Source organism: Phasianus colchicus, chromosome 6, assembly GCF_987193195.1.
Source record: "Phasianus colchicus chromosome 6, bPhaCol1.hap1.1, whole genome shotgun sequence".
NCBI lineage: Eukaryota > Metazoa > Chordata > Aves > Galliformes > Phasianidae > Phasianus > Phasianus colchicus.
Genome location: NC_143441.1, coordinates 7,934,716 through 7,961,821, shown reverse-complemented (window position 1 = coordinate 7,961,821; position 27,106 = coordinate 7,934,716). Strand labels below are relative to the sequence as shown.

Below are 27,106 nucleotides of genomic sequence, written 5' to 3'. Positions count from 1 at the left end.
ATCCAGTGGAAACAACACCAAAGCTAAACACAGAATGAGAGTGAGCTCACACCACCTGCAAAGACTTCTCATCTGGAGATGCCGTGTTTAACTTAGGAAGAACCCTACCCGTGCAGTGGGAGTTCAAATGAAAAACTTTCTGTAATAAATGTATTTTAAGGGTGTATATGGTGATACAAAGCACCACATTCGCTGATATTCTTGCCAGGATGCATTACAAAGGAACATGAAAATACAAATGAGTTTCATGAGCAGACGTCAAACTTTTTTTAGATGTAAGACTCAAACAGAGCTTTGTGTTAAAAGGAAAATGGAATAATAAGATTGGATAAACTTTATATAATGATTATAACAGTGGAGGAAGCTTCTAAACATGGTGGGAAAACTATTGTGTATAAGAGCAGTAATCTTCTTATCAACAGTTCTTATGTACATGACCACAGTGATAATGATTAGTGTTTTCACACTTGGCAGTTATATGTGCTATCCTTACATATATTGTACATAAATAAAATATGCATCCATTACCTACATATTTGCATAATATACTGCTAAGGTTGAGGGGTGAGGTGGTCCCAGCTGTCCTCTGCAAAAAGTTCAAGAAGCTTGGTACCACAAAACGAGTAGTTTACAATCAGCTTGTGAGTAAGGTAGCAAACTGCCTCACCCGTTTTCTGTCATTCAAAAAATGGAAGCAGTGAGATGGAGTAACAGGCAAAGCAAAGTGTATGAAAGAGCTCTGAGTAGAGGCCAGCCATGAAATGGGTACAGAAGGAAGGACTTTTGACAGGAAAAGATAAGCTTAAACTTCAACAGATGACAGATGAGCTCTGCAGCTACTGCAGATAATTTGAAATAAAATAGTAAAAAATGTGTGAGCCAACAAGCCTGTGTTCTTCTGAGCATAAATTCAGGACACCAGATTTTCTTCTTATTGTTTTCTAGTGTTTCAGACAGCTATTTTACAAGGAAAAAAATCAAAACCCACAATGAACACTGAATTAGGGAGCCCAGATCACTGCCATTTTGGACTTAAAACCAAAGATTTTTGATATTATCTTTCATGATGCTCTTTCACACTCATCACATTATCACAGAATCACAGAATGGCCAGGGTTGGAAGGGACCTCAAGGATCATGAATCTCCAACCCCCCTGCCACATGCAGGGCCACCAACCTCCACATTTAATACCAGATCAGGCTGCCCAGGACCCCATCCAACCTGGCCTTGAACACCTCCAGGGATGGGGCATCCACAACCTCTCTGGGCAGCTGTTCCAGCACCTCACCACTCTCTCTGTAAAGAATTTCCCCCTGACATCCCCTGACATCATCTGCAGAGCTTACTTACTTACTGAGCTCTGGAGGTTCCTGCTACTGAATGTTGTGATTTCAATCTCAAATTGTCTACTGGAATGTTGTACTTGCCAGGAAAACATGTGGCTCAATGTCTGATAAGATGCTGAATACTTTATTCTTATATTACCTGATGCAACTCAATGGGCAAGAAAATTCTTTCTTTTATTCAATGAAATACAAGAACAGACTCCCTGGATTCATTTTCCAAGATCTGGTATGAGGGAGATTCAAAAGTCAAAAATAGATTGTCCATGGCTCCATATACAATCTAGGCTTTTATTTTTCTAGAAAAACTGGATGATGTGGTAGTTCCAGTGCTACTCAGAGAAGGCTGTATGTTAGAAGTATATTACCCTTACAACTGCTGAAAAAGAGCCATATTCTTGAATGCATTTTGAAAATTCCTTTTTGCAGCCGCAAAAAAGTTAATCAAGTGTATTGCTCCAGCAAACTGATGATGGAATCATGTGTTTATAAAATTGTATTTATTTACAATTTTTTCTTGCTCTCATGATAAGTCAAATAATGATGAGATTGTGTTGCCTACAATACCAACAATTTTTCAGTTCCAGAAACACATTCAAGGCCATATATGAAAGGTTTCACATTGTAATAGGACCTTATTTTTCTGAATCTGTTTCTGAATTCCATTTTCTACAGAGCTATTCAGCACACAGCACAGCCTTAAAAGTACCAGAAAAAGTTCTTCCATTTCTCCTTGGACAGCCTTAGCAGCTGTGCATTTCTCTTTACTGTGGATGGGAATATGAGCGTCACACTTTTAACAGGTATCTTATAATTAAAGTTTATTGCTTCGATTGCCGAGTGGCAGAAAGGAGGTGACACAACCTGTTGACTTCACAATTACTTTATAGACACCCATTTGCTAGTATGAAAATATTATCTGCTTACTCAGATGGATATTGTAGCAGCTGCAATATAGTTTAACCCGCACAACAATACACCCAGCAGACGTTAATGGGAATTAACACAACGTGCATGCGTTGCCAGGAGCAGGCTGATGCAATCCTCAGTTCAGCTGGAAAAAACTATCACGAGAAGTCTGGCAAAGTAAAGTCACAGTGCTACAGAAAGTGGCAAATCCCCTACATTTTGAGGAGAGCTGGGTGCTAATGAGACAGCACATGCATTTCTGGCTCATTCGTGTGTCTCTTGTGACAAGGAATTAACAGCACAGTTAGTATCCAGAACAGTTGCTCTGAACTCCATCTCTCCAGGCAAGTGTTCCCATTGAGTTTCATCCAGTATCTTGACTCATGGGCTGTTTATTTTTCTGGTGAATGTCCTTCACCCGAGCACTGCAGAGAATGTACACGCCGACCTGTAAACATTATTCCTTCATAGGAAATACTTCATTTTGACCTCAATTCCTTACTGAAACCCACCATATAGAATAACCCAAACAATGGGACTGCCTGAAGCCAAAAGAAGGTATATCAGCTGAACCCAGTCTCTTTCAAGTCAGAGACAAACTATGTGGGTCAGCCCACAAGCAATGCATTAATTCTGAAAATATGTAACTGATATTGGGAAGAAAAAAAAAAGCAACAACTATAAAATATTCATTTTCGCCAGAAACAGGAAAGCAAATTGCTGACCAATGCACAAAGAATGCCCTCTTTTAAAAGCTTTAAGATTGTGATTTTCTTTCTTTTTTTTGGGGGGGGGGAGAAGGAAGTTTTCTCACACGTATTTTTATTTTGGCATTAAAGAAAACATTCATAGCTTATAATTATTTTCTCTCATGTTTCTAAATTGTTCTTTTTATTTTAGCCTTTGAGAAGAAAGGACTTGACCAACGTCATATATCCCTTAGGATGTGAAAATTCAAGGTCTATGGCAGCATGAATATAGGTCAAGTGGCCACAATTTCTCGAAGAATAAGAAGAATGAGGACCAGCACTGATAAAATGCAAAAGAAGAACAAGATCCTGTGCTGTATTTTCAAAAGTATTACACATATCGAGGATAATGATATTTCCTGCCTGAATAAAATTTTCTCTGGTGTGCTGACTGGCCTGTCCTGCACAACAACTGCTCACACACATGCATTATCCCATGGCAAAGCACCTTAAAGGACAGCCGTGCTGGGAGAGAAATCCATTAAACGTGGCAAAAGCAAGTTTAATGTCAAGAAACATGATGGCCACTTTTTCATCTTCTTCTTAGGTAAGAAAGTTGCATATGAAACAAAACTTGAATTGTTTTCCTGTGCCTACAATAATTTTGTTTCTGCTAGAAAGCTACTGACTGTTGGGAATTTGTACCAGGGATGAACAAAGATCTCCCTGCTCCAGAGAAATGTGGATTAAATAAAGACTCCCCTTTTAATTACTGGTGTAGAAGAGGCCTAATCGCTTTCTTTCTTGATCTTCTTTTGAAAGAGTAATTTAACAGCAGTATATTTCAGATTATTTGTGACATGGAAAGACTAACAAATGAATACTAGATGTGGCTTAGTTATTAATTTCTACATGGAGTGATTCAGTTGACATGCTTCACCATCCATAAATATGTCCTCTGTAATTCTGCCTTGGAGGAAAGCTAAGTCAGCTCCCAAATAAAAACTTACTGCTGTTTCTTTTTCCTCAGATTGTGGCCGTGGCAATGTTGTAGACAATAGATCACCCCATTAGTCATCCTTTCTCTGTGCCAGAGCTATCATTCACAAGATCATGCAGCAAGAAGGACTAGGGACTCTAGCAGTGCACCACTAAATCATGAGCAGCACATCCAGAAGATTTTTAAACACATTCAGGGATGGTGACTCTACCACCTCCGTGGGAAGCTGTAAGGAAGTTTTTCCTGATATCCAACCTGAACTTCCCCTGGCACAACTTGAGCCCTCGTCCTGTCACCTGTCACCAGTGAGAAAAGACCATCCCCACTCTCACTGCAATCACCTTTCAGGTATTTGAGGAGATGCTTGTGCCTCTGGGACCTTTTGCCTCCTCTGATGTTTCCAAACTATAGCGAAAAAGTCATGGTGTTCCACCTGATGCATAATTTAATCCTGTAGGAATACCTCTTTTGTAAGAGATAGAAAGCATGGGAACCACATAAATATACTATGAGATGCAGCTTTTTCTGTTTCATGGATGCCATGAAATCCACAATATGATGCAGACAACAAATTCATCTTGAATGCTGGTTTTCTGCAATCTATGCTGAAAATAAATGACTGAGAACATTGCTGTTTCATATAGAATCATAGAATCATAGTGGCCTGGGTTGAAAAGGACCACAGTGACCATCTAGTTTCAACCCCCCCTGCTATGTGCAGGGTTGCCAACCAGCAGACCAGGCTGCCCAGAGCCACATCCAGTCTGGCCTTGAATGTCTCCAGGGATGGGGCATCCACAGCCTCCTTGGGCAACCTGTTCCAGTGTGTCTGAGGTGGGCCAATGCTTTCTCCAATCAATAGCCTGTTGGAGACCAGTTCTATGTAGCTGTGATTGGCAGATCCAGACTTACACAGGTTGTGTAAGCAATGGATAGACTGAGTGGGTAAATGGTGAATATGAAGCTGGTATTATCAATTTAGGCACTATAAAAATGTATGTCCTCTTTATAGGAGGCTGGCATTAACAGACCTTCCATTTTGGAAGTTACACTTCAGGCAGTGCCATATCAGCACAGAAGCTGAAAAGACTACAGGAGATGAAAAGCTGGGAGTCAGTGTGATGCAGTTAAAGGCGCTGACGGAAGTGGGAATTAAAGTTTACTTGCTAGGAGTATGAATAAAGGTTGCTTGGCAGATATTTTGTGAAGAGTAAGGCTGTTGATAGTGCTGATGTGAGTAATGAATTGGATGGCCAGTTGGCCAACTGACTGCAAAGCCAATTGCCTCTATTTACATCGCCATCCACCTGCAAGATGGCTTTTTTTTTTTTTTTCAATTAAGAAAAGAGTACAAAAAGCAATTCGTTAGTATGTACTTGGTAACTAATCAGTTTGCAAAATTTGTTCAGTTAGTGCAGAAAGCTGCCAGACTATTTCTACCTCAGAATTATGATGTGAAGAATGGGTCTAAGCATGGATCTCATAAGTCAGCAGGAAGCACGAGGCAAGAGATTAATTCCCCTGCCATGAGTACCCCCTATTCAGAGAGCTTTTAGGGAAAAGATGTTCTTCAAGTAGCAAGGATTTCAAATGATATGGAATTTGTAAGTTAAATATGTGTTTTGAGTCATGCTTGAAAATAAACCAGTACTCAATGCACATTAAGACTATGCTTTCCTCTTTGCAAAAGGCTCCAGAAGGCAAATGAATGTTGAAACAACACATCCTGAAGTAATTAGCTACAGCAGTACTAATTGAATTCCTGTACTGTGCTGTATCTAGCAACATTCCAGACTGGAAGTAACAAATTCCTACATAATTGCAAGGATTGCCACATCAAAAAGAAAGGTCATATCTTTTAGCCAATGTGAATGGAAATGTTTTGGAAATGCAGGTGTTATTTGGCTTTATTCTTTTTTTAACAATCCCTTCGCCTTCCTCTCTTTCTTTCTTTCCTTCTTTCTTTCTTTCCTTCTTTCTTTCTTTCTTTCTTTCTTTCTTTCTTTCTTTCTTTCTTTCTTTCTTTCTTTCTTTCTTTCTTTCTTTCTTTCTTTCTCTCTTTCTCTCTTTCTCTCTTTCTCTCTTTCTCTCTTTCTCTCTTTCTTTCTTTCTTTCTCTCTTTCTTTCTTTCTTTCTTTCTTTTCTTTCTCTCTTTCTCTCTTTCTCTCTTTCTTTCTCTCTCTCTCTCTCCCTTCCTTCCTTCCTTCCTTCCTTCCTTCCTTCCTTCCTTCCTTCCTTCCTTCCTTCCTTCCTTCCTTCCTTCCTTCCTTCCTTCCTTCCTTCCTTCCTTCCTTCCTTCCTTCCTTTCCTTCCTTTCCTTCCTTTCCTTCCTTTCCTTCTTTCTTCCTCTCTTCCTCTCTTCCTCTCTTTCTTGTAAGACTATAGCCATCAATGACCACATTTTGGTTTTATGTCTCATCCCAAATATTTTCCTTTGAAATTCTATTGCACAACAGGGAGCTTCAATGTGATGGCCTTTAGCATGAAGTGAGTGTTGTTTGCAGCACTTGAGTACAACACTTCTGTACACACCCTTGGGCTCAGGTGGCCCAAAGTTCATTGCAGCACTTGAAGCACCTGATCAAACACACACCACATATGTCTTCCTCTTCTAAAGCGCTTTGACAGCCATGTTTCAAGCAGCTGCTGTAGAAATAAAGAAGGAAGCTTTAAAAATGTATTGTGTTTGGCCACCCTTGCCTGGTGTTTTTGGCTGGCCTGGACACAACTTGCCGTGGAGACATTATCCAACATTTCCTCCCGCTCTTAAAAAAGATCCTCCAGAGAGAGCAATTTCATTAGTGAGCAACACATTTGACATCATACATACACAATATTTGCACCGACCTTTGAAGTGTAACAGTGCTTTGTTTCCTGTGGCTTAGCTTTGTGATTGCCTGTTTCGCAATTGCAGCTTCAGTGCCTTGTATGATGGGAAAGGCAGCAGGTGCATGAGAACTTGTCCTGCCTTGTTTCATTCTGGACTTCTCCCTCTGATTATTTCTCATAATGTTTCCCAAAGGGGCCATCTGTCCTTTTCATCCACATCTGTAAGAGTGAAACTGTTGGAAAAAATAATCCTAAGGGCAATACCATTTTGGCAGCATGAGCAAGCACAAGATGGAAATTAAATGGAAGGGAGTTAGGCACTTTTAATGTCCAAATTCAGCAGCTCAGTTAAGAAACTTTTCTTGGAAAGAAAAGAACAGGGTCACACAGGATGATCGTTAATTTCCACTGGCTAGATATGATTTCAGTCTACCCGCTTCAGCTGCAAATGTTTGGTACATCCTTGAAGTGAGCCCAAAAGGTCAAAATCATGTTGGTGTGGATCCCACCCAAAGCTTCCATCCTTCTCTGGGGCACCCAAAAACCTTGTATTGGTTGCCACTGGGATATTATGCACTGAGTAAAGAAATGAGAATGTTAGCAAACCCCATGAGTTCTCTGCCAGGCTGTTTGTGTCTTTCAGGAATTTTCATTGCCTAAGAAGAAATGCTGATGTTTTTTAACTTTTACATTTGGAATTGGTTTCCTTTGTCATTTCTACAAGCCCATAAAACAGACTAAGAAGAGACAGGCAAAGACTGTTCTGTGTCTTTTTTCTGTCTCCCTCATCTTTTCTTTAGGGAACGGTTGACTGGGATACCAGTTTGTTAGGATACTTTAAGTTAGCCTATTTTTACTTCTTTTCTTTTCTAATTGCTGCTTTTCTCCCATTCTCACTAAGACAGAAGATGTTCCTTACACGGTCCTGAATGTATTTTCATTCTAGGATGTCTCTGCAAGCAGAAAACAGGGAAAAACATCAGTTTTGGTAAGATTTGTCCCATGATAGGGACACTGACTGTTGCTTATTGGCTGTTCTTTGTTCAAGCAAGCCCATTTGACGAGAAAAAAACCAAAACAAACAAACAAACAAACAAAAAAAACCTAGCACAGGTGCTCTGCTGGCATAAAACATTATTTGTTTTGGTAATTTGCCCAATGCTGAGTTTACAGACAAGTAAACAAACTCCACTTTGAGAGGACAAGGTATGTAGCAAGAAGTAATATCTTTCATTAGCTTGGTTGGTGTGGTTGGAAAAACAAGCAAATGCTAGGCAAGAACCTATCTTCAAGCCCACAGCAGAAGCAGCATCTTCCAAAGCTGAATGCCATTTGGGTCTATTTATTCAGAGTTCAGTTCAGGTTTTTTTTATTAAAGGTTTGAGAAAGTATTCTTAATGTCAAATGTTACTGGTACAAATTCATGATTTACTCATCTGAGAAAGTCCACCTGTATCCCAGAGAACTGATCAGCAAAGAAACATCCATTTTATCCAGTGGGATTAAAATTCAGCTGGGTAAAAATTATTTTGTCAGTTAGAAATATAACATTGTCACTGATCTCCTTTATTAATGGCATCTGGCGGCCTGTAGCTACCAAAGTCTAGGATGCGCAATAACAACACAAGTCTAAAAAATATTCCAAAATTTGCACCTCATTTCATTTAGGTATTGCTTCTTCTGTGTTAAGTGCAAAGCTGAGCAGCATCTGAAGGCAGAAATAAAACTACAAAGCCCTACAAAGGTCCTGTGGCAGGCACAGCATTATCATCTTGTGTGCAGAGCCGATTTCACTTTGAGATCTAAGAAATTACTGAATATTTCTAGCTTATTCTGTTCAAAATTAAGGTGTTTCTCCATCAAAATTTTCTTTGACTGTCATCCATCCAAACATTTTTGAAAGCACCTGCTTTCCTTTAAATTCTCCATTTGCCATTTGGAAAGTAGTTCTAAAGATGAAAAACTTAGAGACTTCTTTATAGATACTGTTTTTGTTTTACTATAATCCTTGGATCTTTTTGCATACTATATCTTTAACTCATAAGTCACTTTTGTTGCCAGTAACTGTTTTACAACACTTCTATAGAAACACATTTGGAAGAAAGTTTTTGTTTTTCTGTCCCTCTCTGAAGCAACTGCTTAAGAGGGAGCTACAGTCACATGTATCACATGTATAGGTTTTTGCTCACATAGCAAAAGATACTGCTTTCATAAAGCAGATGCACTGCATAACAAAACTCCTACACCTCCCTTAGAGAATTGTGGGGTCTTTGCTGAATATAAACATCTACAGCTTCTCCAGAGCCCCAGCCTCAGATGGTCAATAGCATTGTGGTGCTTGGTAGTCACTTGGGACACAAACAACAGACTCTCTGCTGTCAACCATCATCACTTCTGGTATTTTCATCACCTGTGGTCTTACTCGTGCAAGCTGCTACCAGCACCAAGAATGGCTATTGCTACACAAGTCTGGGCTGATAGGCACTGAGTAGATTAGTGTTGAAACAGAGAAGAGAGGCATGGCTTCATGCACACCTTGGCACAGCCACAGGGAAGTGGAGAAGACCTACCAGCCCGGTGAGCAGAAGGAGTAATGACCCTTTGAGACCCCTGCTTGTCCTGAGAAGTGTGGGGGCAAAGAGGGGACAGTGGGTAAAAGGTTGAGGAGCACTGTCCAGTGACAGGCAGAGGCCGTAAGAGTGTGTATGTTTTCTCCACTGAAAAAGATTGAGTTTCTGGGCTGGTCTGAAAGATAATTTTAGTGCTCTGGGTGAAACACAACCCTCCTTTCAGCGTGACACTGATGCTGGCCACTCAGCTACTGCTGTTTCAGGAACATCACAGCTATTAATCAGAGATGGGCAAGCCTGTGAGAAAGTCCAAGGCGCAGGGTGAGCCCATCAGGCTTTCCTCTCCTTCCGCTTGGCTTGGCTTCACTGAAGTCAGAGCTGAGCTCTTTTAACACTAACAGCCAGGCACTGAGCTCCTAAGCAATTACCCAGTGCATTTGGTGAGCACACAGGCATGCACACATCCAAACACAGGTCATTTTGCCACACGCTGGAGGGAAGGCTGAACACCCTCTGTGGATTGGTGTCACTGCAGTAACATCCACAGGGCCGCGTGGGCCCTGACGTGCCATGCCTAACGCTAGCACAGCCAGGAAGACAGAAAGCAGGCCTAGAGCTGAGGACTTTGTCCCACTTTGCAGAGTGGGAAGATAAGCCTGAAGATAGTTCTCCTGGAGAGAGGATGGTGAGAAGAGTAACTATCTTGCCCTCTGAGATGCTTGGAGGCAGCACCTGGGGAGGCCGATGCATTCCTGCTGCTCCATGAGCAGGCCAGCCGCCGCTCGCTCACGCCTGAAGAATGCACACCACTGGGCCGCCTGTCCTCACCTCCAGTGAAACGGAATTGTAGCACAAATGAATTGTGCTTTATTTCATTTACCACGCCGCTTTGGGCTTTCTGCTGAAAGAGCTACATCAAACTTCATGAATTTTTGCTGAAGAGTGTGTTAAATCAGTGTGTACTGATCACGTTTGGAACTGTACCCCAGCAGCTTCATAGCAACGTCATTTCCTACATCTCTTTTGCTATTTTCTTGGGGTGATAACTTTCAGAAGAAACTACAGGTCACTAAGAATGTTGGATGAGGCTAGATCAACGAATGCCAAAATTTCTACTTTATATCAGGAGGGACAATAAAATACAGAGGCCAGCTGGGGGAGGTGGCCCGGATGTTCTCCCTGGTGGCTCACAGGGACTGCTTCCTGGATCGTAACCTTTCTTCCCCCTCCTCTTTAAAAACAGTAAATGCTCAGATGTGTCTAAAAAGCCTTAAAAATTCAGTTAGTTTGAGTGCCTAATTGCAGACATACAGATTAAATCTGTATGTGTCCAGGCCCATGCTGTACACGTGGTCTCCTAGAATGATAACTGAAGGAGACCTTGGTATCTTCACGCTCAGGGGCCTCCATCTTTTTAACTGGTGTCTGGGGGCTTCTTTAGAAATCTGTATGTCCCATAGGTAGGTAGCAGGCAACTAGCTGAAGATTCCATTACAGTTCTCTGCCATGTGAGCTTGCTTAAGCGCTGGTTTGTGACACATTTGATGCAGGAGCAGTGCTGAGGTCTCTCATCTGCCTGGATTTTGGGGTGCTGGCAACTGCTGATGAGCTAAGGCAGCTCTCACCATCGGTCACTCAGTGTTGTTCAGAGTGCCTTGTTTACATTTTGTTATGGCTCACTTTGGCTATGGATTCTCAAAAGAGCCTGTTGGCATGCCCTGGTAAATGGCAGCATTTTCACAGAGTGCAGCGTGGCTTAAGGCAGCAAAATCTGGCCATAATACTAGAGTTAAGCAAACTGTTAAAATAGGAACTGCACCAAATGTCCAGATCTCCTCCTCAAACTCAAACTAAACCTGTTTTGAGGTTCAGGAATGTTTGGTTAACTTTAAATAAAGCAATGTTGTGTTTCTACACATCCTGCTTTCAGCTAAGCTTCCAAGCAGAAATACAAAAATATGGCAGGCAGCTCTATATTTGCACTATTTCTGGCCCAGCTGAAACCAGGAAGCACTGGAAATCTCACAAAAACAGCTTTGCCTGACAGGCTATCCAGCTCTGAGGTTCTCGTACTGTCGCTGAGTATAATGTATCTCATATAATCTCACATTATTATCTCTCTCAGCATTTATTTTCCACCGGGATAATTTTGATAAACAAATTCCCCAGACTACTGGACATATGAAAGCCTCATTTTTACTTTACTGTGGCAGGAGATCATATGCCCACTTTAACATCATTTTATGTTCATTCCTACTGAATCACTGGTATAGTCACATAAAGAGAAAATGTCTCTTGTGGTACATGATAACAAACCAGGTCTCAGGACATAGTGCTTCATATTTGACTAATTTAGAAGAAGCAATCCCAAAATCTGTTATTTGACATTTCTTTGACAGCTCTCTTTCTTGAATTTGCAAAGCATAAGGACAAAGACAACCACATTGTTTTTGAGGGACATGCTTAGCCATACAAAATCACCCTGGTTGCCATTGCAAGATTTTTAAAGTATGTCTGTGTAACAGACTTCAATTCATGTTTAAAGGAACATTTAATGTTATTGCTAGAAATTATATCACCATCAGCAAAACGTAATAAAAGCAATGATTACTCAGCTATCTGCTCTACCACAACAAAGTAATCCCAAACAATACAGTACCACTGCTTCATGTTTGCAAGCCAGATTTATTGTATTTTCCAGACTCCAGCAAGAAACACATATTAAGAAATACATATTAATCACTGCCCTAATGAAAACAATATGCAGTTAGCATTTAGGTTGTCACATACAAAAAATAAGTACAGACTAAATTAATCCTAAATTCAAGGAACCCCACACGTTTTTTTTTCAGTGAAATGGTCACATCTGAGAGAAAAATTTTAATTAATAATCTAAATTTTTGTATATATGCTTTTGTTAGGCATAAGGCTAAAAAAAATTCTATTCTGACCACAGCTGTGAAAGGAAAATAACCACTGAACCACTTGCTTATGTACTAAAAGCTATGAGCGTACAAAGCAATGCAAGCCTGGCCAGCATCTCTCTTCCAGATAGTGGAAGCCTTTGGTTTTGGTCATGCTATGATACTATGGGCCAGTAAATTATGTATCCTATTTATGTAAGACTTCCTATCACTGTCAAATTTGATCATTTCTCTTCACTAAAAGGTACCCTAGAAAAGCAAACTATCTGTGGCTGGGGAGGAGTCCAACAGCCACTAAGGAAGCGACAGAACTTGATAGCTTTGCCAAAACCACACCAAACCTCCCAGTATCACTGTTTTCAGCCAGACAAATAAATTGCTACCTGATACATGTAAGACCACAGTGACCTGGCTTTAAATATATTTGCAAATAATAAATAAAATGTAGAAGTATAAGCTAACTGATTTTATTTGGTAAAAGCTCAAAACCCTATCACCATTCCACAGCTTTGAGGGCCTGAAGGTACGTGCAGATTTACTTTGAAATTTTTTTTAGAAGCAAAATATGTGCATTTCTTGCCCTTTTTTGGTTATTTATTTCCCTTACTGAAACTTTTTATTCTGCCCACCAGAAAAAGATGTCAAGATGACAAGGTTTGAAATGCTAACTAAACAACAAATATGGCGGGCATCAATGGAGTAGGTGCAAAAGAAAGCAAGATTGTCATTTTTGCTTAGATCTCAGTGCCTTCCAACCAGACCATATACAAAGCATCTAAAACCTCTTTCTCCCTCTGATTCCTCCTCCCACCTTCCCATATCTGACACACAACTTGGTCTTTCACAATATCTGGATTGCCAGGCACTATCTGAATGCTGATTTAGCCTTCACTAATTATATATCAAGAACAGGTTTTTATTCCACATCTACCTGGAAGTATATTGGTGTTTCCATATTCTTTGAGCAAAGAAAGACTTCTGAAGATAGTTACAAAACATTAAAGCCTTTTAGAGTGCAGAACCTCTCAATCTCTTTGCATAGGTTAAATTAGTATTGCATTGAAATGAGAGTGCTAAAGTAAAATATGGCAAGAAAAAATGTCTCATTGCACCCCATTAGAATATTTCACTTAAAGTGTAGCAAATGCAAGAAAACTTTGGCTTACTTTTTTGAGGTGTCCCTCTCTCTCCTTACTTTCATGCTCTTCTCCCAAGAAACATAAAAAATTCTGCATGTTGGCTAGCACTACATGAATAGAACTACTTCTGTTTCTTTGCAGAAAGGAAAAAAAATCAGCTCAAACATTAGACTACTGCCTTTCTGAAGGGCAGTAAGAAAAAAAAACAAAAGCAAAGCAAAACAAAACCAAGTGAATGAATTTCCATACTTTTGATGCACACTGTCTAACACGGAATATTTTTTGGTCAGGGACGAGATCTTGCGCAGAACATTTCCACTCAAGTCTCCAGAAGTAACAACAACAAAATCTAGCTTTTCCTACATTATATTACCATTGTTGCAGCCTGCTTATGCTTTGTCTTCTTGAAAAAGTAAATAATGAAACCTCTGCAAAAAGGAAAATCAGCCACAGCTTAAATAAATAGTATTTATAAATATTATCTTAGTGGTAACTATATAGTACTTCAACTGCATCACTGAACAGATTAACGTGATGAAAGAGATCTTTTGTGTTACATACTTTACTCAGTTAAATGTTTATGTTCTCTTTCAAGAGAAAACTTACAATTCCCAAAAGAGCAACAATAAGCTTGAAAAATCAGGTTAGACGTCAGCAGTTGACTATTAATAACTATTCTGCTGGCTAATATTTGTTTGCCCGGGGCAGCCGGTGTCCATAATCAGCATTCATCTTTCATCTTCCTTGGCTGGGCTGTCTGGCAGGTGCTGGGTGGGGTGAACACCGAGGGGTCGGCAATACCCAGCTTTAGATCAAAAAAGCGAGTGGAGGTTGTCACACTGTAGTTCTTCGTATAGGTTTCTTGTACTGGATAACAGTCCTTGACTGTGTAAACGCCAACCCAAGATTCCACTGAAACAAAGCAGAAATTTGACTACTTTAGATGACAAGCATGAAGGAATGTGTTATACTGACATCGGAAGGGCCATCCCTCAGGCAAAACCTGTAGGCTGGGACTATCCATATTTCTTTGTGGGGCCCTATCTTTCTGAAAGCCTTAATGAAGAATTGAGAAGTGGTTTAGCAGAAGACCTGGTGAAATTTTGGAAAATCGAACAGCACTTGCAGTGGAATATGTTGACTTTTTGTTACCCTACAGGCCAATAGTTGCTAATTAGCTCTAGGTTCCTATGCAGTCTGCTTACCATGGCAGCCTTCCCTATTAGAAGATACAAGACAACACCAGGAAGCGCCACAAACTGGTACTGATTTAGAAACCATGGTGACCTTAATCCTGAACATTTTAGTGCCAAGCACATTTTGAATTGTGATACAATCTTGGCACGGGTATGTTGCCTTTCAAGTGTACCTCTTCTGAAAGAATGTCACAACTACTTAGATCCAAATTTAGTTGTTTTGCAAAAATCTGTTTTCTTCTCATCTTTTATGCTACTTTCATGTCAGCATTTACCCTCCTCACCAGTGAAGCACTGTAATGCTCAGGGAGTTCTCAGGAGGTGAATGCCTTCAACTTGGGTAGTGTGGGGACATAACACCTTATACTCTGGCCTTAACAAGTTGAAAGGTGTGATTACTGAAAACTTGTCCATTTCACATTGTTGGACCTCAACACAATCTTAGACAATAGAGTTCCCACAACTGTATGAGACTTCCAGTTTTTTCCTGTGCGTACTCCTGCACTCCCCTACACAACTAATTGTCTTCTGCTGTGATGGAGACTTTACACCAGAACTAACATCCCTGATGTCTTGCCTTCACAGCCTTTAGTTATCTAAAATTTTAACCACCATTCTTACAGTGATACACGCACATCTTTAATTTAAATAAATATGACTTTGCTTCACTTTTTTTTGCATTTTACTGTCTCAAGCACAGGTTAGACTCCAAAGAAGAGGAATATTCCAAATACAACTCCTCTCTCTCCCCTCTCTTAACTCATACCTTTTATTTACCAATATCTGTGCATAAGATCACTATCATGATCACTTCAATTTTTTGTAATTCTGCTTAAACATTTCTACTGGGTCACTCTCACTCTGGACTATACTTAATGCTGATCTCTTCCACATATGTGATGCAGCAAGTCTGTCATTTTTTTTTAACTTCTGTTTAATTCCACGAGATGCTTATCTCAAGAGTCATTCTGACACTCTCTTCTACCCTTGTCCTCTGTTATCACCACTACTTCTATTTCTGACATTACTACAATCAAAGCAGTTTCTGTTGAACACCATTCACTTTTAAAACCTCAAATTTAAATGTATTTGATTAATGCATCCCTCCTGCGATCTCTCTTTAATCCTTCCATCATACACCACTTTATCCAATTGCTTCATGTGCTTCAGATCTCTTTATAGCAGAAAGTCATGAGGTTACAACATGCTTCCTCTGAGTACCATCTGTATAAAATTTTTTCCAGTCTCAAGGAAACTTATTTTCTCTCACTCGGCAGCAATCAAACACTTATTTTTTGTTCCTCCAGTATTGTTTCATATGCTGTACCACAACAGCATTATTGGAAACAGAAAAGCTCCGAGACGAAATGCACGTACAGTAACTAAAAAAAAAATAGGGTGGCAAACCAAGCAGTAGTTGAACACACCTCTCCAGGACACTGTAATGTACCAAGAATGTCTTAATCTGAGTGAGTTTGCTTTTTAGTATCCAGAAATGGAGGATTCTTTTCCTCAGCAAGTCTTTTATCAGAATTTTGAATGAAAGAATAAAGCAACATATAATGCTACCAAGGTATTCTGCATCACCACTGAAACCTTCACAACTTTAACATTGTACTTCCTGGAATCCATCAAGTATTATCTGAAAGGTGAATGACTAGACAAACTTAAGGCATTATTTTTTCAGAATGATCATACAGAAAAGCACTGGAAATTTAAAATACTACAGGATAAAAATCGCACATCATTAACTGAAGGTATCAGGATATTAAGTTCCATAAAAGTTCACAAAATACTGGATCTGAAAAACAAAATTCTTGGAGTGAGTGATAACTTGTCACTTGTAGAAAACCAGAAGATACATCAACCTAGTTACTGAGGTCTAATGATATTACCCTTCATTTTATTTCTACTTTTATTCAAAAAATATATATTTTCCCCTGGCTAAATGCTCAGATTCCCAATCAGCCCATAGATTTGGCGGCTAAAACCTTAAGTACTGCAGTAGGTGAATAATGCCATAAATTTCATGGGGTTTTAAAATTATTTTTATAGTTGTCTGGGTCATCACTAAACCATAGACAAAATTGAAGCCAGTGTGCTAATAAACTGCTCTGCATCCAAAATCTAACACACTGTATCTTGGAAAATTCAGCCTACTTTCTTTATGACGCAGGTGTTCACCTGCCAAATGCAGAACTAAGCCTTGGGAGCAGATGTTTCTTACTAGTGCTGTGGATAACAAAACTTTGGTGCGTACTAACGATGTCCATTGCTGCACATGGATACGTGGGTATTCTACGACATTTGATACTAGTGTGTAGATACATGCTGACAACTGCTTTCTTTCTGTTATATCTTTAAGCAGAGACACGCTAGCTTGTGTTCCCAATTATGAAGTCTGCTCCAAAAGTGATGCCTCCCATTTTATTATGTTGGCCCATAATGTCAGAAGCAGGTGTTGGTGGTATGGCAGTAGAGATTGAACCTTCTCACCAATATTCCGTTACATTTTGTTGCCGTGTGTAAATGAACTCCTCCATGTGGAAAAAATGGCACCCACTGACATTCACTGGCACCTGCTGACAATTTATGAAGAACAAAGAACGGATGTCAGCACAGTGAGGTGGTGGTGCATTTCAGCAGGGGCAACAGTGACAGTGGATCACCTCCACCGGTGCAGATTTTTACATGCATGGCATGCAGGCTCTCGTCCACTGCTGGTTAAAATGCATAGCCAAAGATGGCGACTACACTGACAAACAAGTGTTTTGTAGCTGAGAGTTTGCTTTATCAAACAGTACTGTTGTGCTCCTTGTATCTATTGCAGTTGTCATGGAAATAAATAGGAGGCATTACTTTCCGAGTGACCTACATATATTACTGTTATTCTATGGATCAATTTTGCATTCAGGCTGCTGGATTCAGGCAAAAAATGATGTTGTTCTATGCCAAAATCTGAATGATACAGAATAAAATACAAATAAATCCCTCAGGCATATTTGATCCTGCTGAGATACAAAATATTTTCTTAATAAAATGTGTTGATAATAAAACAATATGCTGTACAGGGGAGATATTTATTGTGCCTTCCTGCAAACTTTATGGAAACATGGAAGGCTGAGGTGAAACATGAACAATTTTATTTTTCCCCAGGTAGCAGATGATGATTATTATTAAGATTAAAGCATGCACATACATTTCCTGGCTGGTTTTCTGTCAGACCATTCCTGCACCATAATTTGATCTCCAGGTCCCCCGATGTAGTACTGATCTTCAAATGTTGAATTGGCAGGGATATCATATGGATCCCATGGCTCAGTCAGAGCAATCTTCGAGCAGAGCTTTGTAACTTGCTCAATCTGAAACATCACTGCATCTTTATAGAGCAGTATATACTCAAAGAATCTGAAACAAACAAAAACAACGATTAATGTTGATAGCCTTCTATACTAAACAAGGAGCACTGTCAATTAACTAAACTTGCCCTTGATTTCTCAGTCTAAGACCATTTTCACTTGCTTTTGACTCTGCCAAACTTTGAGAAAGGCTAACCAGTTCGGCTGAAACTTCCCATGCTGAAAGTTTGTCTCAGCTGATTCTTTCCAAAATAAATAAATCAGGCTCAACTGGCTCAGCCATTTCTGAGAACAACAGAACAACTTTTCTGAGAACAACCAAAAGAAAAACATGTTATTATTACTAGTTTTGTTTTGTTTTTTAATAACTTTCATTAAAAAGCTCTAGTGCCTCCATGTTTTGGAGAAAAAAACTTGAGAGTTGGCAGGGGAGAAGTTTTTACAAAAAGTTGCCCATACTTGGCTAAGTTATAAGCCTTTTGCAAAACCTTTATTGTTTGCATAGACTGAATACATTCAAACCTCCATGAATGTAGCAGAGCCTTTCTTTGAGCTGATTAGACATGGCATTTGCCACTCTCCATGATGCTCCTCCATGGAAATGAGGAGTGAGACCACCAGTGAGACATGCTGGTGAAGCAAGAATAGATGGTCCCAAAAGCAGGTCTGAGGAGCTCTCCCTCCTACTGGCAAAATTTATCTCAGAAATTTACCAGATCCAAGGAAGTAGTGACAGCAGGAAGCAGAAGATCAAAAAGAAATTACAAAAATAGGCAGACATAAGAAAAGGTGTGGAGATCAGTGAAATGGAGAAGCCAGAAGGTTAGGTCAATGAAATGGATAGTTAATAAGGATTTAAAACTGATCTTCTGTATTTAGACTAAGAGCTGACAAAGCTCTACTCTCAGGGTAAATAACAAACCTCTTCATGGACATTTTCATGTAGTCTATACTTACAGAAGTTGCTTCCACCACAAATGCTTTGACTTTACCTATGGAAAGGAGATGATATCATCCTGACAGAGTTGAAATTATTGCAAGTATCAGCTGATACTGAATATACAACCAAAAATTCTAGAGGCCTAGCTTCTCTGATGTACTTAGCATTATCAATCACATGCCATGTTGTTCAAAGCACAATTTAGAGCATCTTCATGACGGCTCTGCACCTTTGGCAAAGGAGTGCTGGGATCCAAACTCTAAACTGCCCAGAACTGTGAATTCATAATTAGGAGCATCCCGTGAATTTCTCAGCTCAAGTATTCGGCTACAGTATCCTGTCATTGGATACTGTCATTGGGTGACTCTAGAGAAAAGAGAGGGATGGCATTAACTGCCTAGCACAGCTTCACCTTGCTCATTTGTAATAGTGTCTTCTTCCATTTCCTTGTCCCCATCTTTTTAGAGGGATTTAAAGTTTACGTAACACAGAGTTGACATCAAAACAATAAAAATGTTAATTGCTGTACCATACAACCATTTAAGATAGGAGTCACTTCACCCATTCCTGACACAAAAAAATCACCTGAAGGCTGCATTATGGGAAGTATATAACAGAATCATAGAATCATAGAATGGTTTAGTTTGGAAAGGACCTTCAAGATCATGTAGTTCCAAGCCCTTGGCTATAGGCAGGGACAACCTCCACTAGACCAGGCTGCTCAAAGCCCAATTCCAGCCTGGCCTTGAATGTTTTCAGGGAAAGGGCATCTGGGCAATCTGTTCCAGAGTCTCAACACCCTCACAGTAAAGAATTTCTTTCTAATACGTAGTTTAAATCTACTCTTTTCCAGTTTAAAACCATTTCCCCTTGTCACTACATGCCCTTATAAAAAGTCCCTCCCCAGCTTTCCTGTAGGCCCCTTTAGGTAATGGAAGGTCACTATAAGGTGCCCCTGGAGCCTTCTCTTGTCCAGACTGAAGAGCCCCAGCTCTCTCAGCCTGTCTGTGTAGGGGAGGTGCTCCAGCCCTCTGATCATCTTCAACAATGCTGAAAAGCATCTTATCGACATGCTGAAGCATCATTTCTTGTGATACATACAGGATCACTTATGCAGCTGTGTGTGGAAACATGGGCAAGCTAAATGGCATCAGCCAATCTGAACAGCAATTAAGAAAATAAGTGAACCAAGTTGACATGAGGTAAGCTGGGACATACTGCTCGTGCCCAACTCTGCATATGAAAAGTAGCTTATTCAGCTTTCTGGGAGGAAGTAAGTCACTGGGCACATTAACAAGATTCACACAGAGGCTGATTGTATATTAGCTTCCCTGTGGTAAACTAAATCTTAATAAAATATTCCTGTTTTTGTGATAACCATGACAGAAAGCTCATATGAGCCTAAGCTCATCTGCCATCATCTTAGTCAAAGTTGCAGATCTGTGATGATCTACTGATGAATCACTTAGTTCCTCATATAACTCCAAGCCTGTTTTCAAATAACCACATCTGTAACTTTTGCCTCATACTCAGACCAGAGAATAGTCACAAGAAAACCAACATACACTTACTGTTGTTTGTAACCAGGCTCTAATGTCTCAACCACTGTTCAGCTGGCTGCCCAGCCATTCTCAAGAAAGCAGAATAAGGCTGATGAGACTAACAATACCTGAGATATCTGAGTGATTATATAGTTGTTTTGTGAAACAACAAAAATGTATACATTAATTAAGTGGTATAAACTATTGGCAATAAAATGTATATGCTTTCGTTTCTTTTTTCCTTTAAGTCCTCAATTAAAACTTATTTCCCACAGAAATTTCATGTGCATTTTTAACAATACTTTTTTCATTATTTGTGTTTCTCTATTGTTTCTTTCATAAGTAGTTTCGTGGAAGAGGCATTTTATGTTCTATATATAAAAACCCAAGAGTTGATGTCCTTGTGTGAGGGACACAAGCTGCCACCTTTACTCAAACAAAACAGTAGCTCAAACCTCAGTTTGCATACATTGAATTTCTAGCACATAAATAGCCACTGTGACTTCAGTAAGATCATCTAAATAATTGCAGAAGCTCACAATCCAGAGAAGTCTGCTTTCTTGACTTTGCCTTCTAAATGCAGATGGCAATGTGTGCATTCCAAAACAACAACAACGAAAACAAGAATTTGAAAAATGCAAACAAATCCAGCTCATCACCAGACATCTCTGTAGCAAACATTCTGCAGGGCAAGAGGCTCCACCACCCACATTTCTGCTTCCCGGAGAGGCAGAGGGAACAACTGTGGCACAAATACCAAAGATATGATTTGATGCACTACTGGCATGAATAGCGGCACACAGACAAGATAAGAACCACAGAGTGTGGCTTCACTCGTGTGAATAAGGATAAGCAGGTGAACTTATCTGTACTGTCACTAATCAACTTTGATGTACCTCACATCTCAATTTTAAATAGAATTGCTCACGTGTGTGTCCTGAAAATAGTGAGCACGGAAACATAAGTTTGCACAGGATCTGAGTTTAACTGCACATGAAAGGTGAAGGGTTAAGCTGTTGTTTCATAAAGGGAACCGTGCACCAGCCAAAGTTAATAATAAAATGTGTGTGGATATAAAAATTACAATCTAGCATATTTTAAAACAAAATATTTAAAAATCATTTCCTCTTTTTTTCTGTAACAGCCAAGTCCTAAGTGTACTGCCTCTATTTGCTCTAGGTGCCTGAGATTTCACTGGCCGCATGAAGGAAAGCACAGACTCCTGAAAATAAGGCTTGGCAAAGAAACAGAGGAGGAAATTATTTTTAATTAGGTTTTTTTTTTTTTTTTTCCCTAAAGAAGTAACATATTTGTAGCCTGTGCCCACTCCTTATTTTATTTTTATAACGATTTCATTTCTTAAACTTTAATTTCAAGAAAGCCATAACCCCCTCACATGGCACAATCAGGCAGATCTGCAGAAGTTACTTGGATAAGTTACCTTATTTGTCCAACTGAGACTATTTCCTTTCTTTCCTGTCCTATTCTGTACTATTCTATCCCATGCCTCACACCCTTTGTACACTATGCGCCTGATGGGTCTCTCTTGCTGTTCTTAATACTCCCTTTGTCTGGGCCTGAAAATGGATGAATTCCAAAACATTAAAACATACACGTTTCTTGCTCCTATACATTAAATAATTTCTTAACACTGGACCACATCTTATGCAAACAATCCCACTGACTTTGCTAAAAGTAGGTGGGATACACACTGTGCTCAGTATCCTGCTCTCCTGACTTGAGGAAAGTCCTTTTCTAGGGAAGAGACCAGTGAACTTATCTGATTACCTGTATTTTGAATGGATCATTGAATTGCACGTTATCAATGCAATCCAAAAGAATAAATTCACTTTTGAAGTGAATACTTAATACTAGTAAGAAAAAAGTCACGAGACTCAAAACCATGCTAACTGCTTTGCTTCATGTCCTGCCACAAAGGTGCTGTAGCACCCTGCTATCAGTGCTCAAGCACATCAGGTAGTGTTCAGTCCAACACATCCTCACCACTCCCATCATTCACTTCTCCACCTCCATTGCTGTCTCCCAGTCGCCAAGCCTAGAAAGAAGGAGCAGCCAAGTGGCCTTTGTATGAGCTAGGGGAACAGAAGTGCTGGCAGCAGCAACGCCAAGGCCTATGGGATGCAGTGAAACACTTCAGACAGAGTTACCTGCTATAGAGAAACAAAACAGAGGTTTGAGGTTGAGATGAGGTGAAAGAAATTCCGTGTGCTTAAAATTTGGCTGGTATCATTTTGTTCTGCGGATTTGGACAAGTAACTTAACAATATGGGAGCCCCGAGATTCTGTTCTTGTTATTTGTTTTTTGATTGCTGTAACACCAAGGAGTCACTAATCAGAGATCAAGGATCAGTTGTGCTAGGCTTTGTATTAACAAAGAACAAAAACACAAATCCTGTCCCCCAAAACAACAGAACAATGGCTTTCATAAAACAGACTTTCCTTTCCTGCAAAGACATGTGGTCTTATGTGTCCAGGATTTTAACCTGCTGACTCAGTTCTCCCAGCTGCAGCCATTGTATCCTTAGAACTTCCGCTCACATTAGTCAGAACTTAGAGTACTCAGTAATTATTATAAAGCAATTGGAAAAAATGAAAGCAAAATGTTATGTATTATTTGCATCGGAACTATTGTATTGCTCAGCAGGGAACAGCATTTGATATTTAAGGTATCAAGTTGAGCTTTCTGCAATTATTTCAAAGCTAACTTTGCCTTATTGTTTGAGATTAACCGAAAGCTTGGAACATCTGTCTGCCATTGTAGTAGTATTTCATTCTTTGCCAGCTCTATTTGTAAAAGGGCACTATTAAACACTGTGAAAGAAGTCAGAAACATTTCTAACTAGAGGAAATTCTACTAACACCACTCCAAACAAATCCTTTCTTCTGTACACACACTGGTTCCTTTGTAATTTTAGAGTTATCTCTTGATAACATAGCCCATAAAATTATCATATCAATACCAGACTTATTATTGAGGAAAGATGTACTAAGTGAATGGAGACCTCCACTAGAAAGATGGCAACAGAATCTCATCTTCTCACCTTCTCAGATTAAGAACATTTTCAAGGGAGCGAAGCTGCTAAGCAGACATTCAGACAGTTGATAAACACTCTTCAGGTCAAGAACATTCATCTGCTTTTGGAAAGCTCTGGATATCTCATTTCAAAACTGAGAAGCATTCGTTTCTCAGTATATTTCTGGGAACTCCTTTCCTCTTTCCCATGAAGTTTCGGTAATTTCAGACTTCTGTTTTTCTTTTGGTGTATCAAACCTCAAGAACAACAGTAATTTACCATATTTGATCTCACATGTTTGGCAGCGATGCTGGACTATGGTATATTGTACAAATATAGTATTGTGCAAATACATGTGACAGCATATGTAATCTGATACTGTGTAGAAGCAGTATTTTTTAGACTGACTTAAATCATTCACAGATTGTAAAAGCCCTTTTTTTAATTTTCAAGATGACCAAGCCCTCTGTATCAGGTGTCTAAGTAGCATGGTATGTGAGGAACTCTGACAGCATTACCAGTTTTTGAAACAGAGAGAATCAGGCATAGAATAAATTCTATTAATGTTGAACTTCATTTAGTGGAAAAGTCATAAAAATAGTAAATGAAAACTGGAAAATCAGAGCTTCATTAATTCAAAGATTACATATTTCGTTGACTTTAATTACAAAACTCAGTAAAAATTATGCAATACCTTATTCTTTTAATTGCTTTTGTTTTGGGTTTTTTTTTTCCCCATAAATTAGATTGGCTACTTGGCAAATAGTAAGGGAAATTTATTCAGCAAAAAATGCTCTTTCTCTGGCTGTCTCCTTTTGGCAATCTGATATTCCGTAATAAACAACCTGATCCATCAAGTGGTGCCCTCGAGTACAACGCATTCCAACTTAAGTCAAAATCCAGGAAAACAATGAAGTATTGTGTTTAAGGGAGCTGTGTTTTGCAAGGGGCCAAAATATGCACTGTCCTTAATGGAAGGCACTTCTACATTTCCATAAGTAATGGTATATTTGTGAATTGAGCCCGTCAGTAGACAACAGCATACCTCAAAACATTAGGATTGAAAGATGCAGTCAGAATACCATAATGCTTCTAAATGAATCAGTGGAATCATCTCCTAGGGAACACTGTATATCCTAGCAGAGCCATATAATATCAAAATGTAGTTGAGGTCAGAGATTATTTTCTTGTTCTGGGTTTGTAAAGAGGCTAGTGAGGTCTTGCTGCACTGAGCAAGTTAATGATAATAAAGTTTACTTGGAAGTCACAGCAGAGCTTAGAGAAGAACCAAAAAGAATAAGCAAGGCCAGGACTCTCATCTCAATATATATTAGAGAGCTCAGAAAGCAAAGAATGGCAAGGAGGGAAATGACAGAGGTACATTACCATTTGTTTATTTATTATGCTTTTCATTCCCATTGCATTATATACAGAAGGGAAGTAAATAACTCAATTGAAGGAACAGATGCTAAAAACTGAGGCATAAAATGTTCTTTTGAGAATGCAATTATATTAAGGCACTCCCTGAACTTGGAAAAACATAAAATAAAATTAAAAAAAAAAAGTAAGCAGAAGTTTAACATGGGGAGATAGCCAGAAAAATCATGCTTACAATAAGTTAGAGTAATTCCCAAAAGAACAAGGATACAGAAAAGACATACCTGTGTTCCTGTTTTGAATTTTACCTGTAATTGTGAGATTTATATGGTGTTATTTCACTTTCTTCTGAATCAGGCTTAGAGATAGCACATTAATTCGGATTTTAGCTTTGCCCCTGTATGATTGTATCTATTCTACACATAAGAAAGACATAACAGAATAAGGTCCATAATCACAAATAAATAAACTTAAACAATCTCCCCCTAAAAGACATTTATTTTTGAATAAAGAAAGAATGAAAAATAAACATAATCTTTGCAGCTGGAATGGGCACGTATATGTATATGTATGTGTGTATGTATCTTAACTTCCACAAACAAACAGAAAAGGATCTTCAGATATTATCAACAGGGAACACATGAAATCCAAGAGAGCTATGTTCCTCTTCACTTAGATTGTAAATTCCATCACCCACATACTTGGCCAGTTAGCTGCTCTTCAGTATGAGCTCCTGGATAAAAATAATAGAAAAGTTTGAAGAACAGATTGCCCTTTACAACAGATAGTGAGTAGGTCTCTCTTCTGATAGAGCAAACTCTTACTTCATGGTGGAACATTCCCTGGAAAAACTTGTGAGGATGTTCACTTGTACCAGATTACTTCCCCAAGATGTAATGATTTCCATCTTCCATCTGCAATGATTTCCTTAAAAGGGATGATTCAGGCCTTTCAGATATCTGTCCAATGTAAAAAAAAATAAAAATAAAAACACTAGATCTATTTTCAAGGGATTCTGGAAGTCAGGCCAGCTAGGATAATCAGACAACACAGTTTGAAAGTTAAGTACACTTTAGCTTTCTAACATCTTTATCCAAAGATCTGAGTATAGTTTATTTTTAAATAAAAATTTGTGGAAGATGGAGATTCACTTCACTGAAAATAAATGCAACCTGAAGTTCTGGCACTGCACTTCATTCTCCCTCCCCACCTCCAACGTAAAAATAACTTCTTTGTTTCATCCATAATTCTTTGTGCAGGTCTTTTTCCTTCAACAGCTATAAATAAAAAATAATACTGTTTGCTGGGCACAAAAATTAGTGACTGGATTCGAATACAAAGAGTTGCGTGCATGAAAAGTCCAGGTGAAGTTAACTGAAAGTGTGGAAAATAAAGAATTATGGAAAAGAAAGAAATGCCTGCATGAGAAAAAACACAGAATTAGAGACAAATACTAATTGCTCCATGGCTATAATGCAAATGACATTTTGAACACATATCTGATGACCTGTGGTGCAACAAATGGCGATGATTTAGAAAGGTTAGTTTATAGTGCTGGCTCAATCAGAAGTACCTTCACTCCAGACAGAGAAGGACAACATGCCTTAACAGGAACAGATTTAAGGCTGAGGAATGGCACAAAGATGTAAGCAGGAAGACAGCAGAGTACAGCCCTTACTATAGGGAACATATTGTGATTAGAAAGTTAAAAGCAGAGGATTGAAACCCTCGTGTACTAATTGAGTCTTACATTTACCCATTCTTCTGCCCACATCTCCATAAGCACATAATGATTTTAGTTCTTTCCCATTATATAGTAAAGAAACTTCCAATCCACAAAACGCTTTATTGTGGGAAAAGGAAATAGCTAAAAGCTTTCAGTGTCAATACTGAAAAGCCATTTAAAAAGGAAATACCTTTCTCCTCCAAAACAGATCCATCAGGCCTGTTTTCAGTCAGTACTGGCTTTCTTGAAAACTGTACTTCACCAGTGAAACAGTTAGAAAGGGTCTCAAGTACATTAAAGAACATCAGATTTATCCAGATCATCTTGATCAGCTGGAATGTACATAAAAAAATTATGATCAGCATCACCATGTGCAAACTGTTACAAAGGACGAGGACTATACAAATTCACAAAGATAAAAAGTGGAATAACTGCTTGGTCAGTAGCTTTGAACAAGAGCATCTGTGAGTCCTGCAGATGATGAACTAAAGATAAATCAGGATACAGACCTGTTGCCAAAAAGTAGAT

At 39.1% G+C, this 27,106-nt stretch overlaps 1 protein-coding gene across 3 annotated transcripts in view; it reads right to left on the bottom strand.

Moving 5' to 3' along the window:
• Nucleotides 1-11,951: 11,951 nt before the first annotated feature.
• The window catches only part of EPDR1 (ependymin related 1), a 31,106-nt gene continuing 15,951 nt past the window's right edge, over nt 11,952-27,106 (bottom strand). Inside the window, exons 2-4 of one of the 3 annotated variants that reach the window (XR_016467644.1) lie at nt 26,769-26,910; nt 25,677-25,811; nt 18,021-25,585 (exon numbers count right to left, since the gene is read on the bottom strand). Coding sequence is in view for 2 of the 3 variants with exons in the window: in XM_090142332.1 (XP_089998458.1) it covers nt 14,126-14,316; nt 17,800-18,008 (400 nt within the window). In the remaining variant the exon portion in view is untranslated. The other 2 variants (XM_090142332.1, XM_031590436.2) reach the window with 2 other exon arrangements.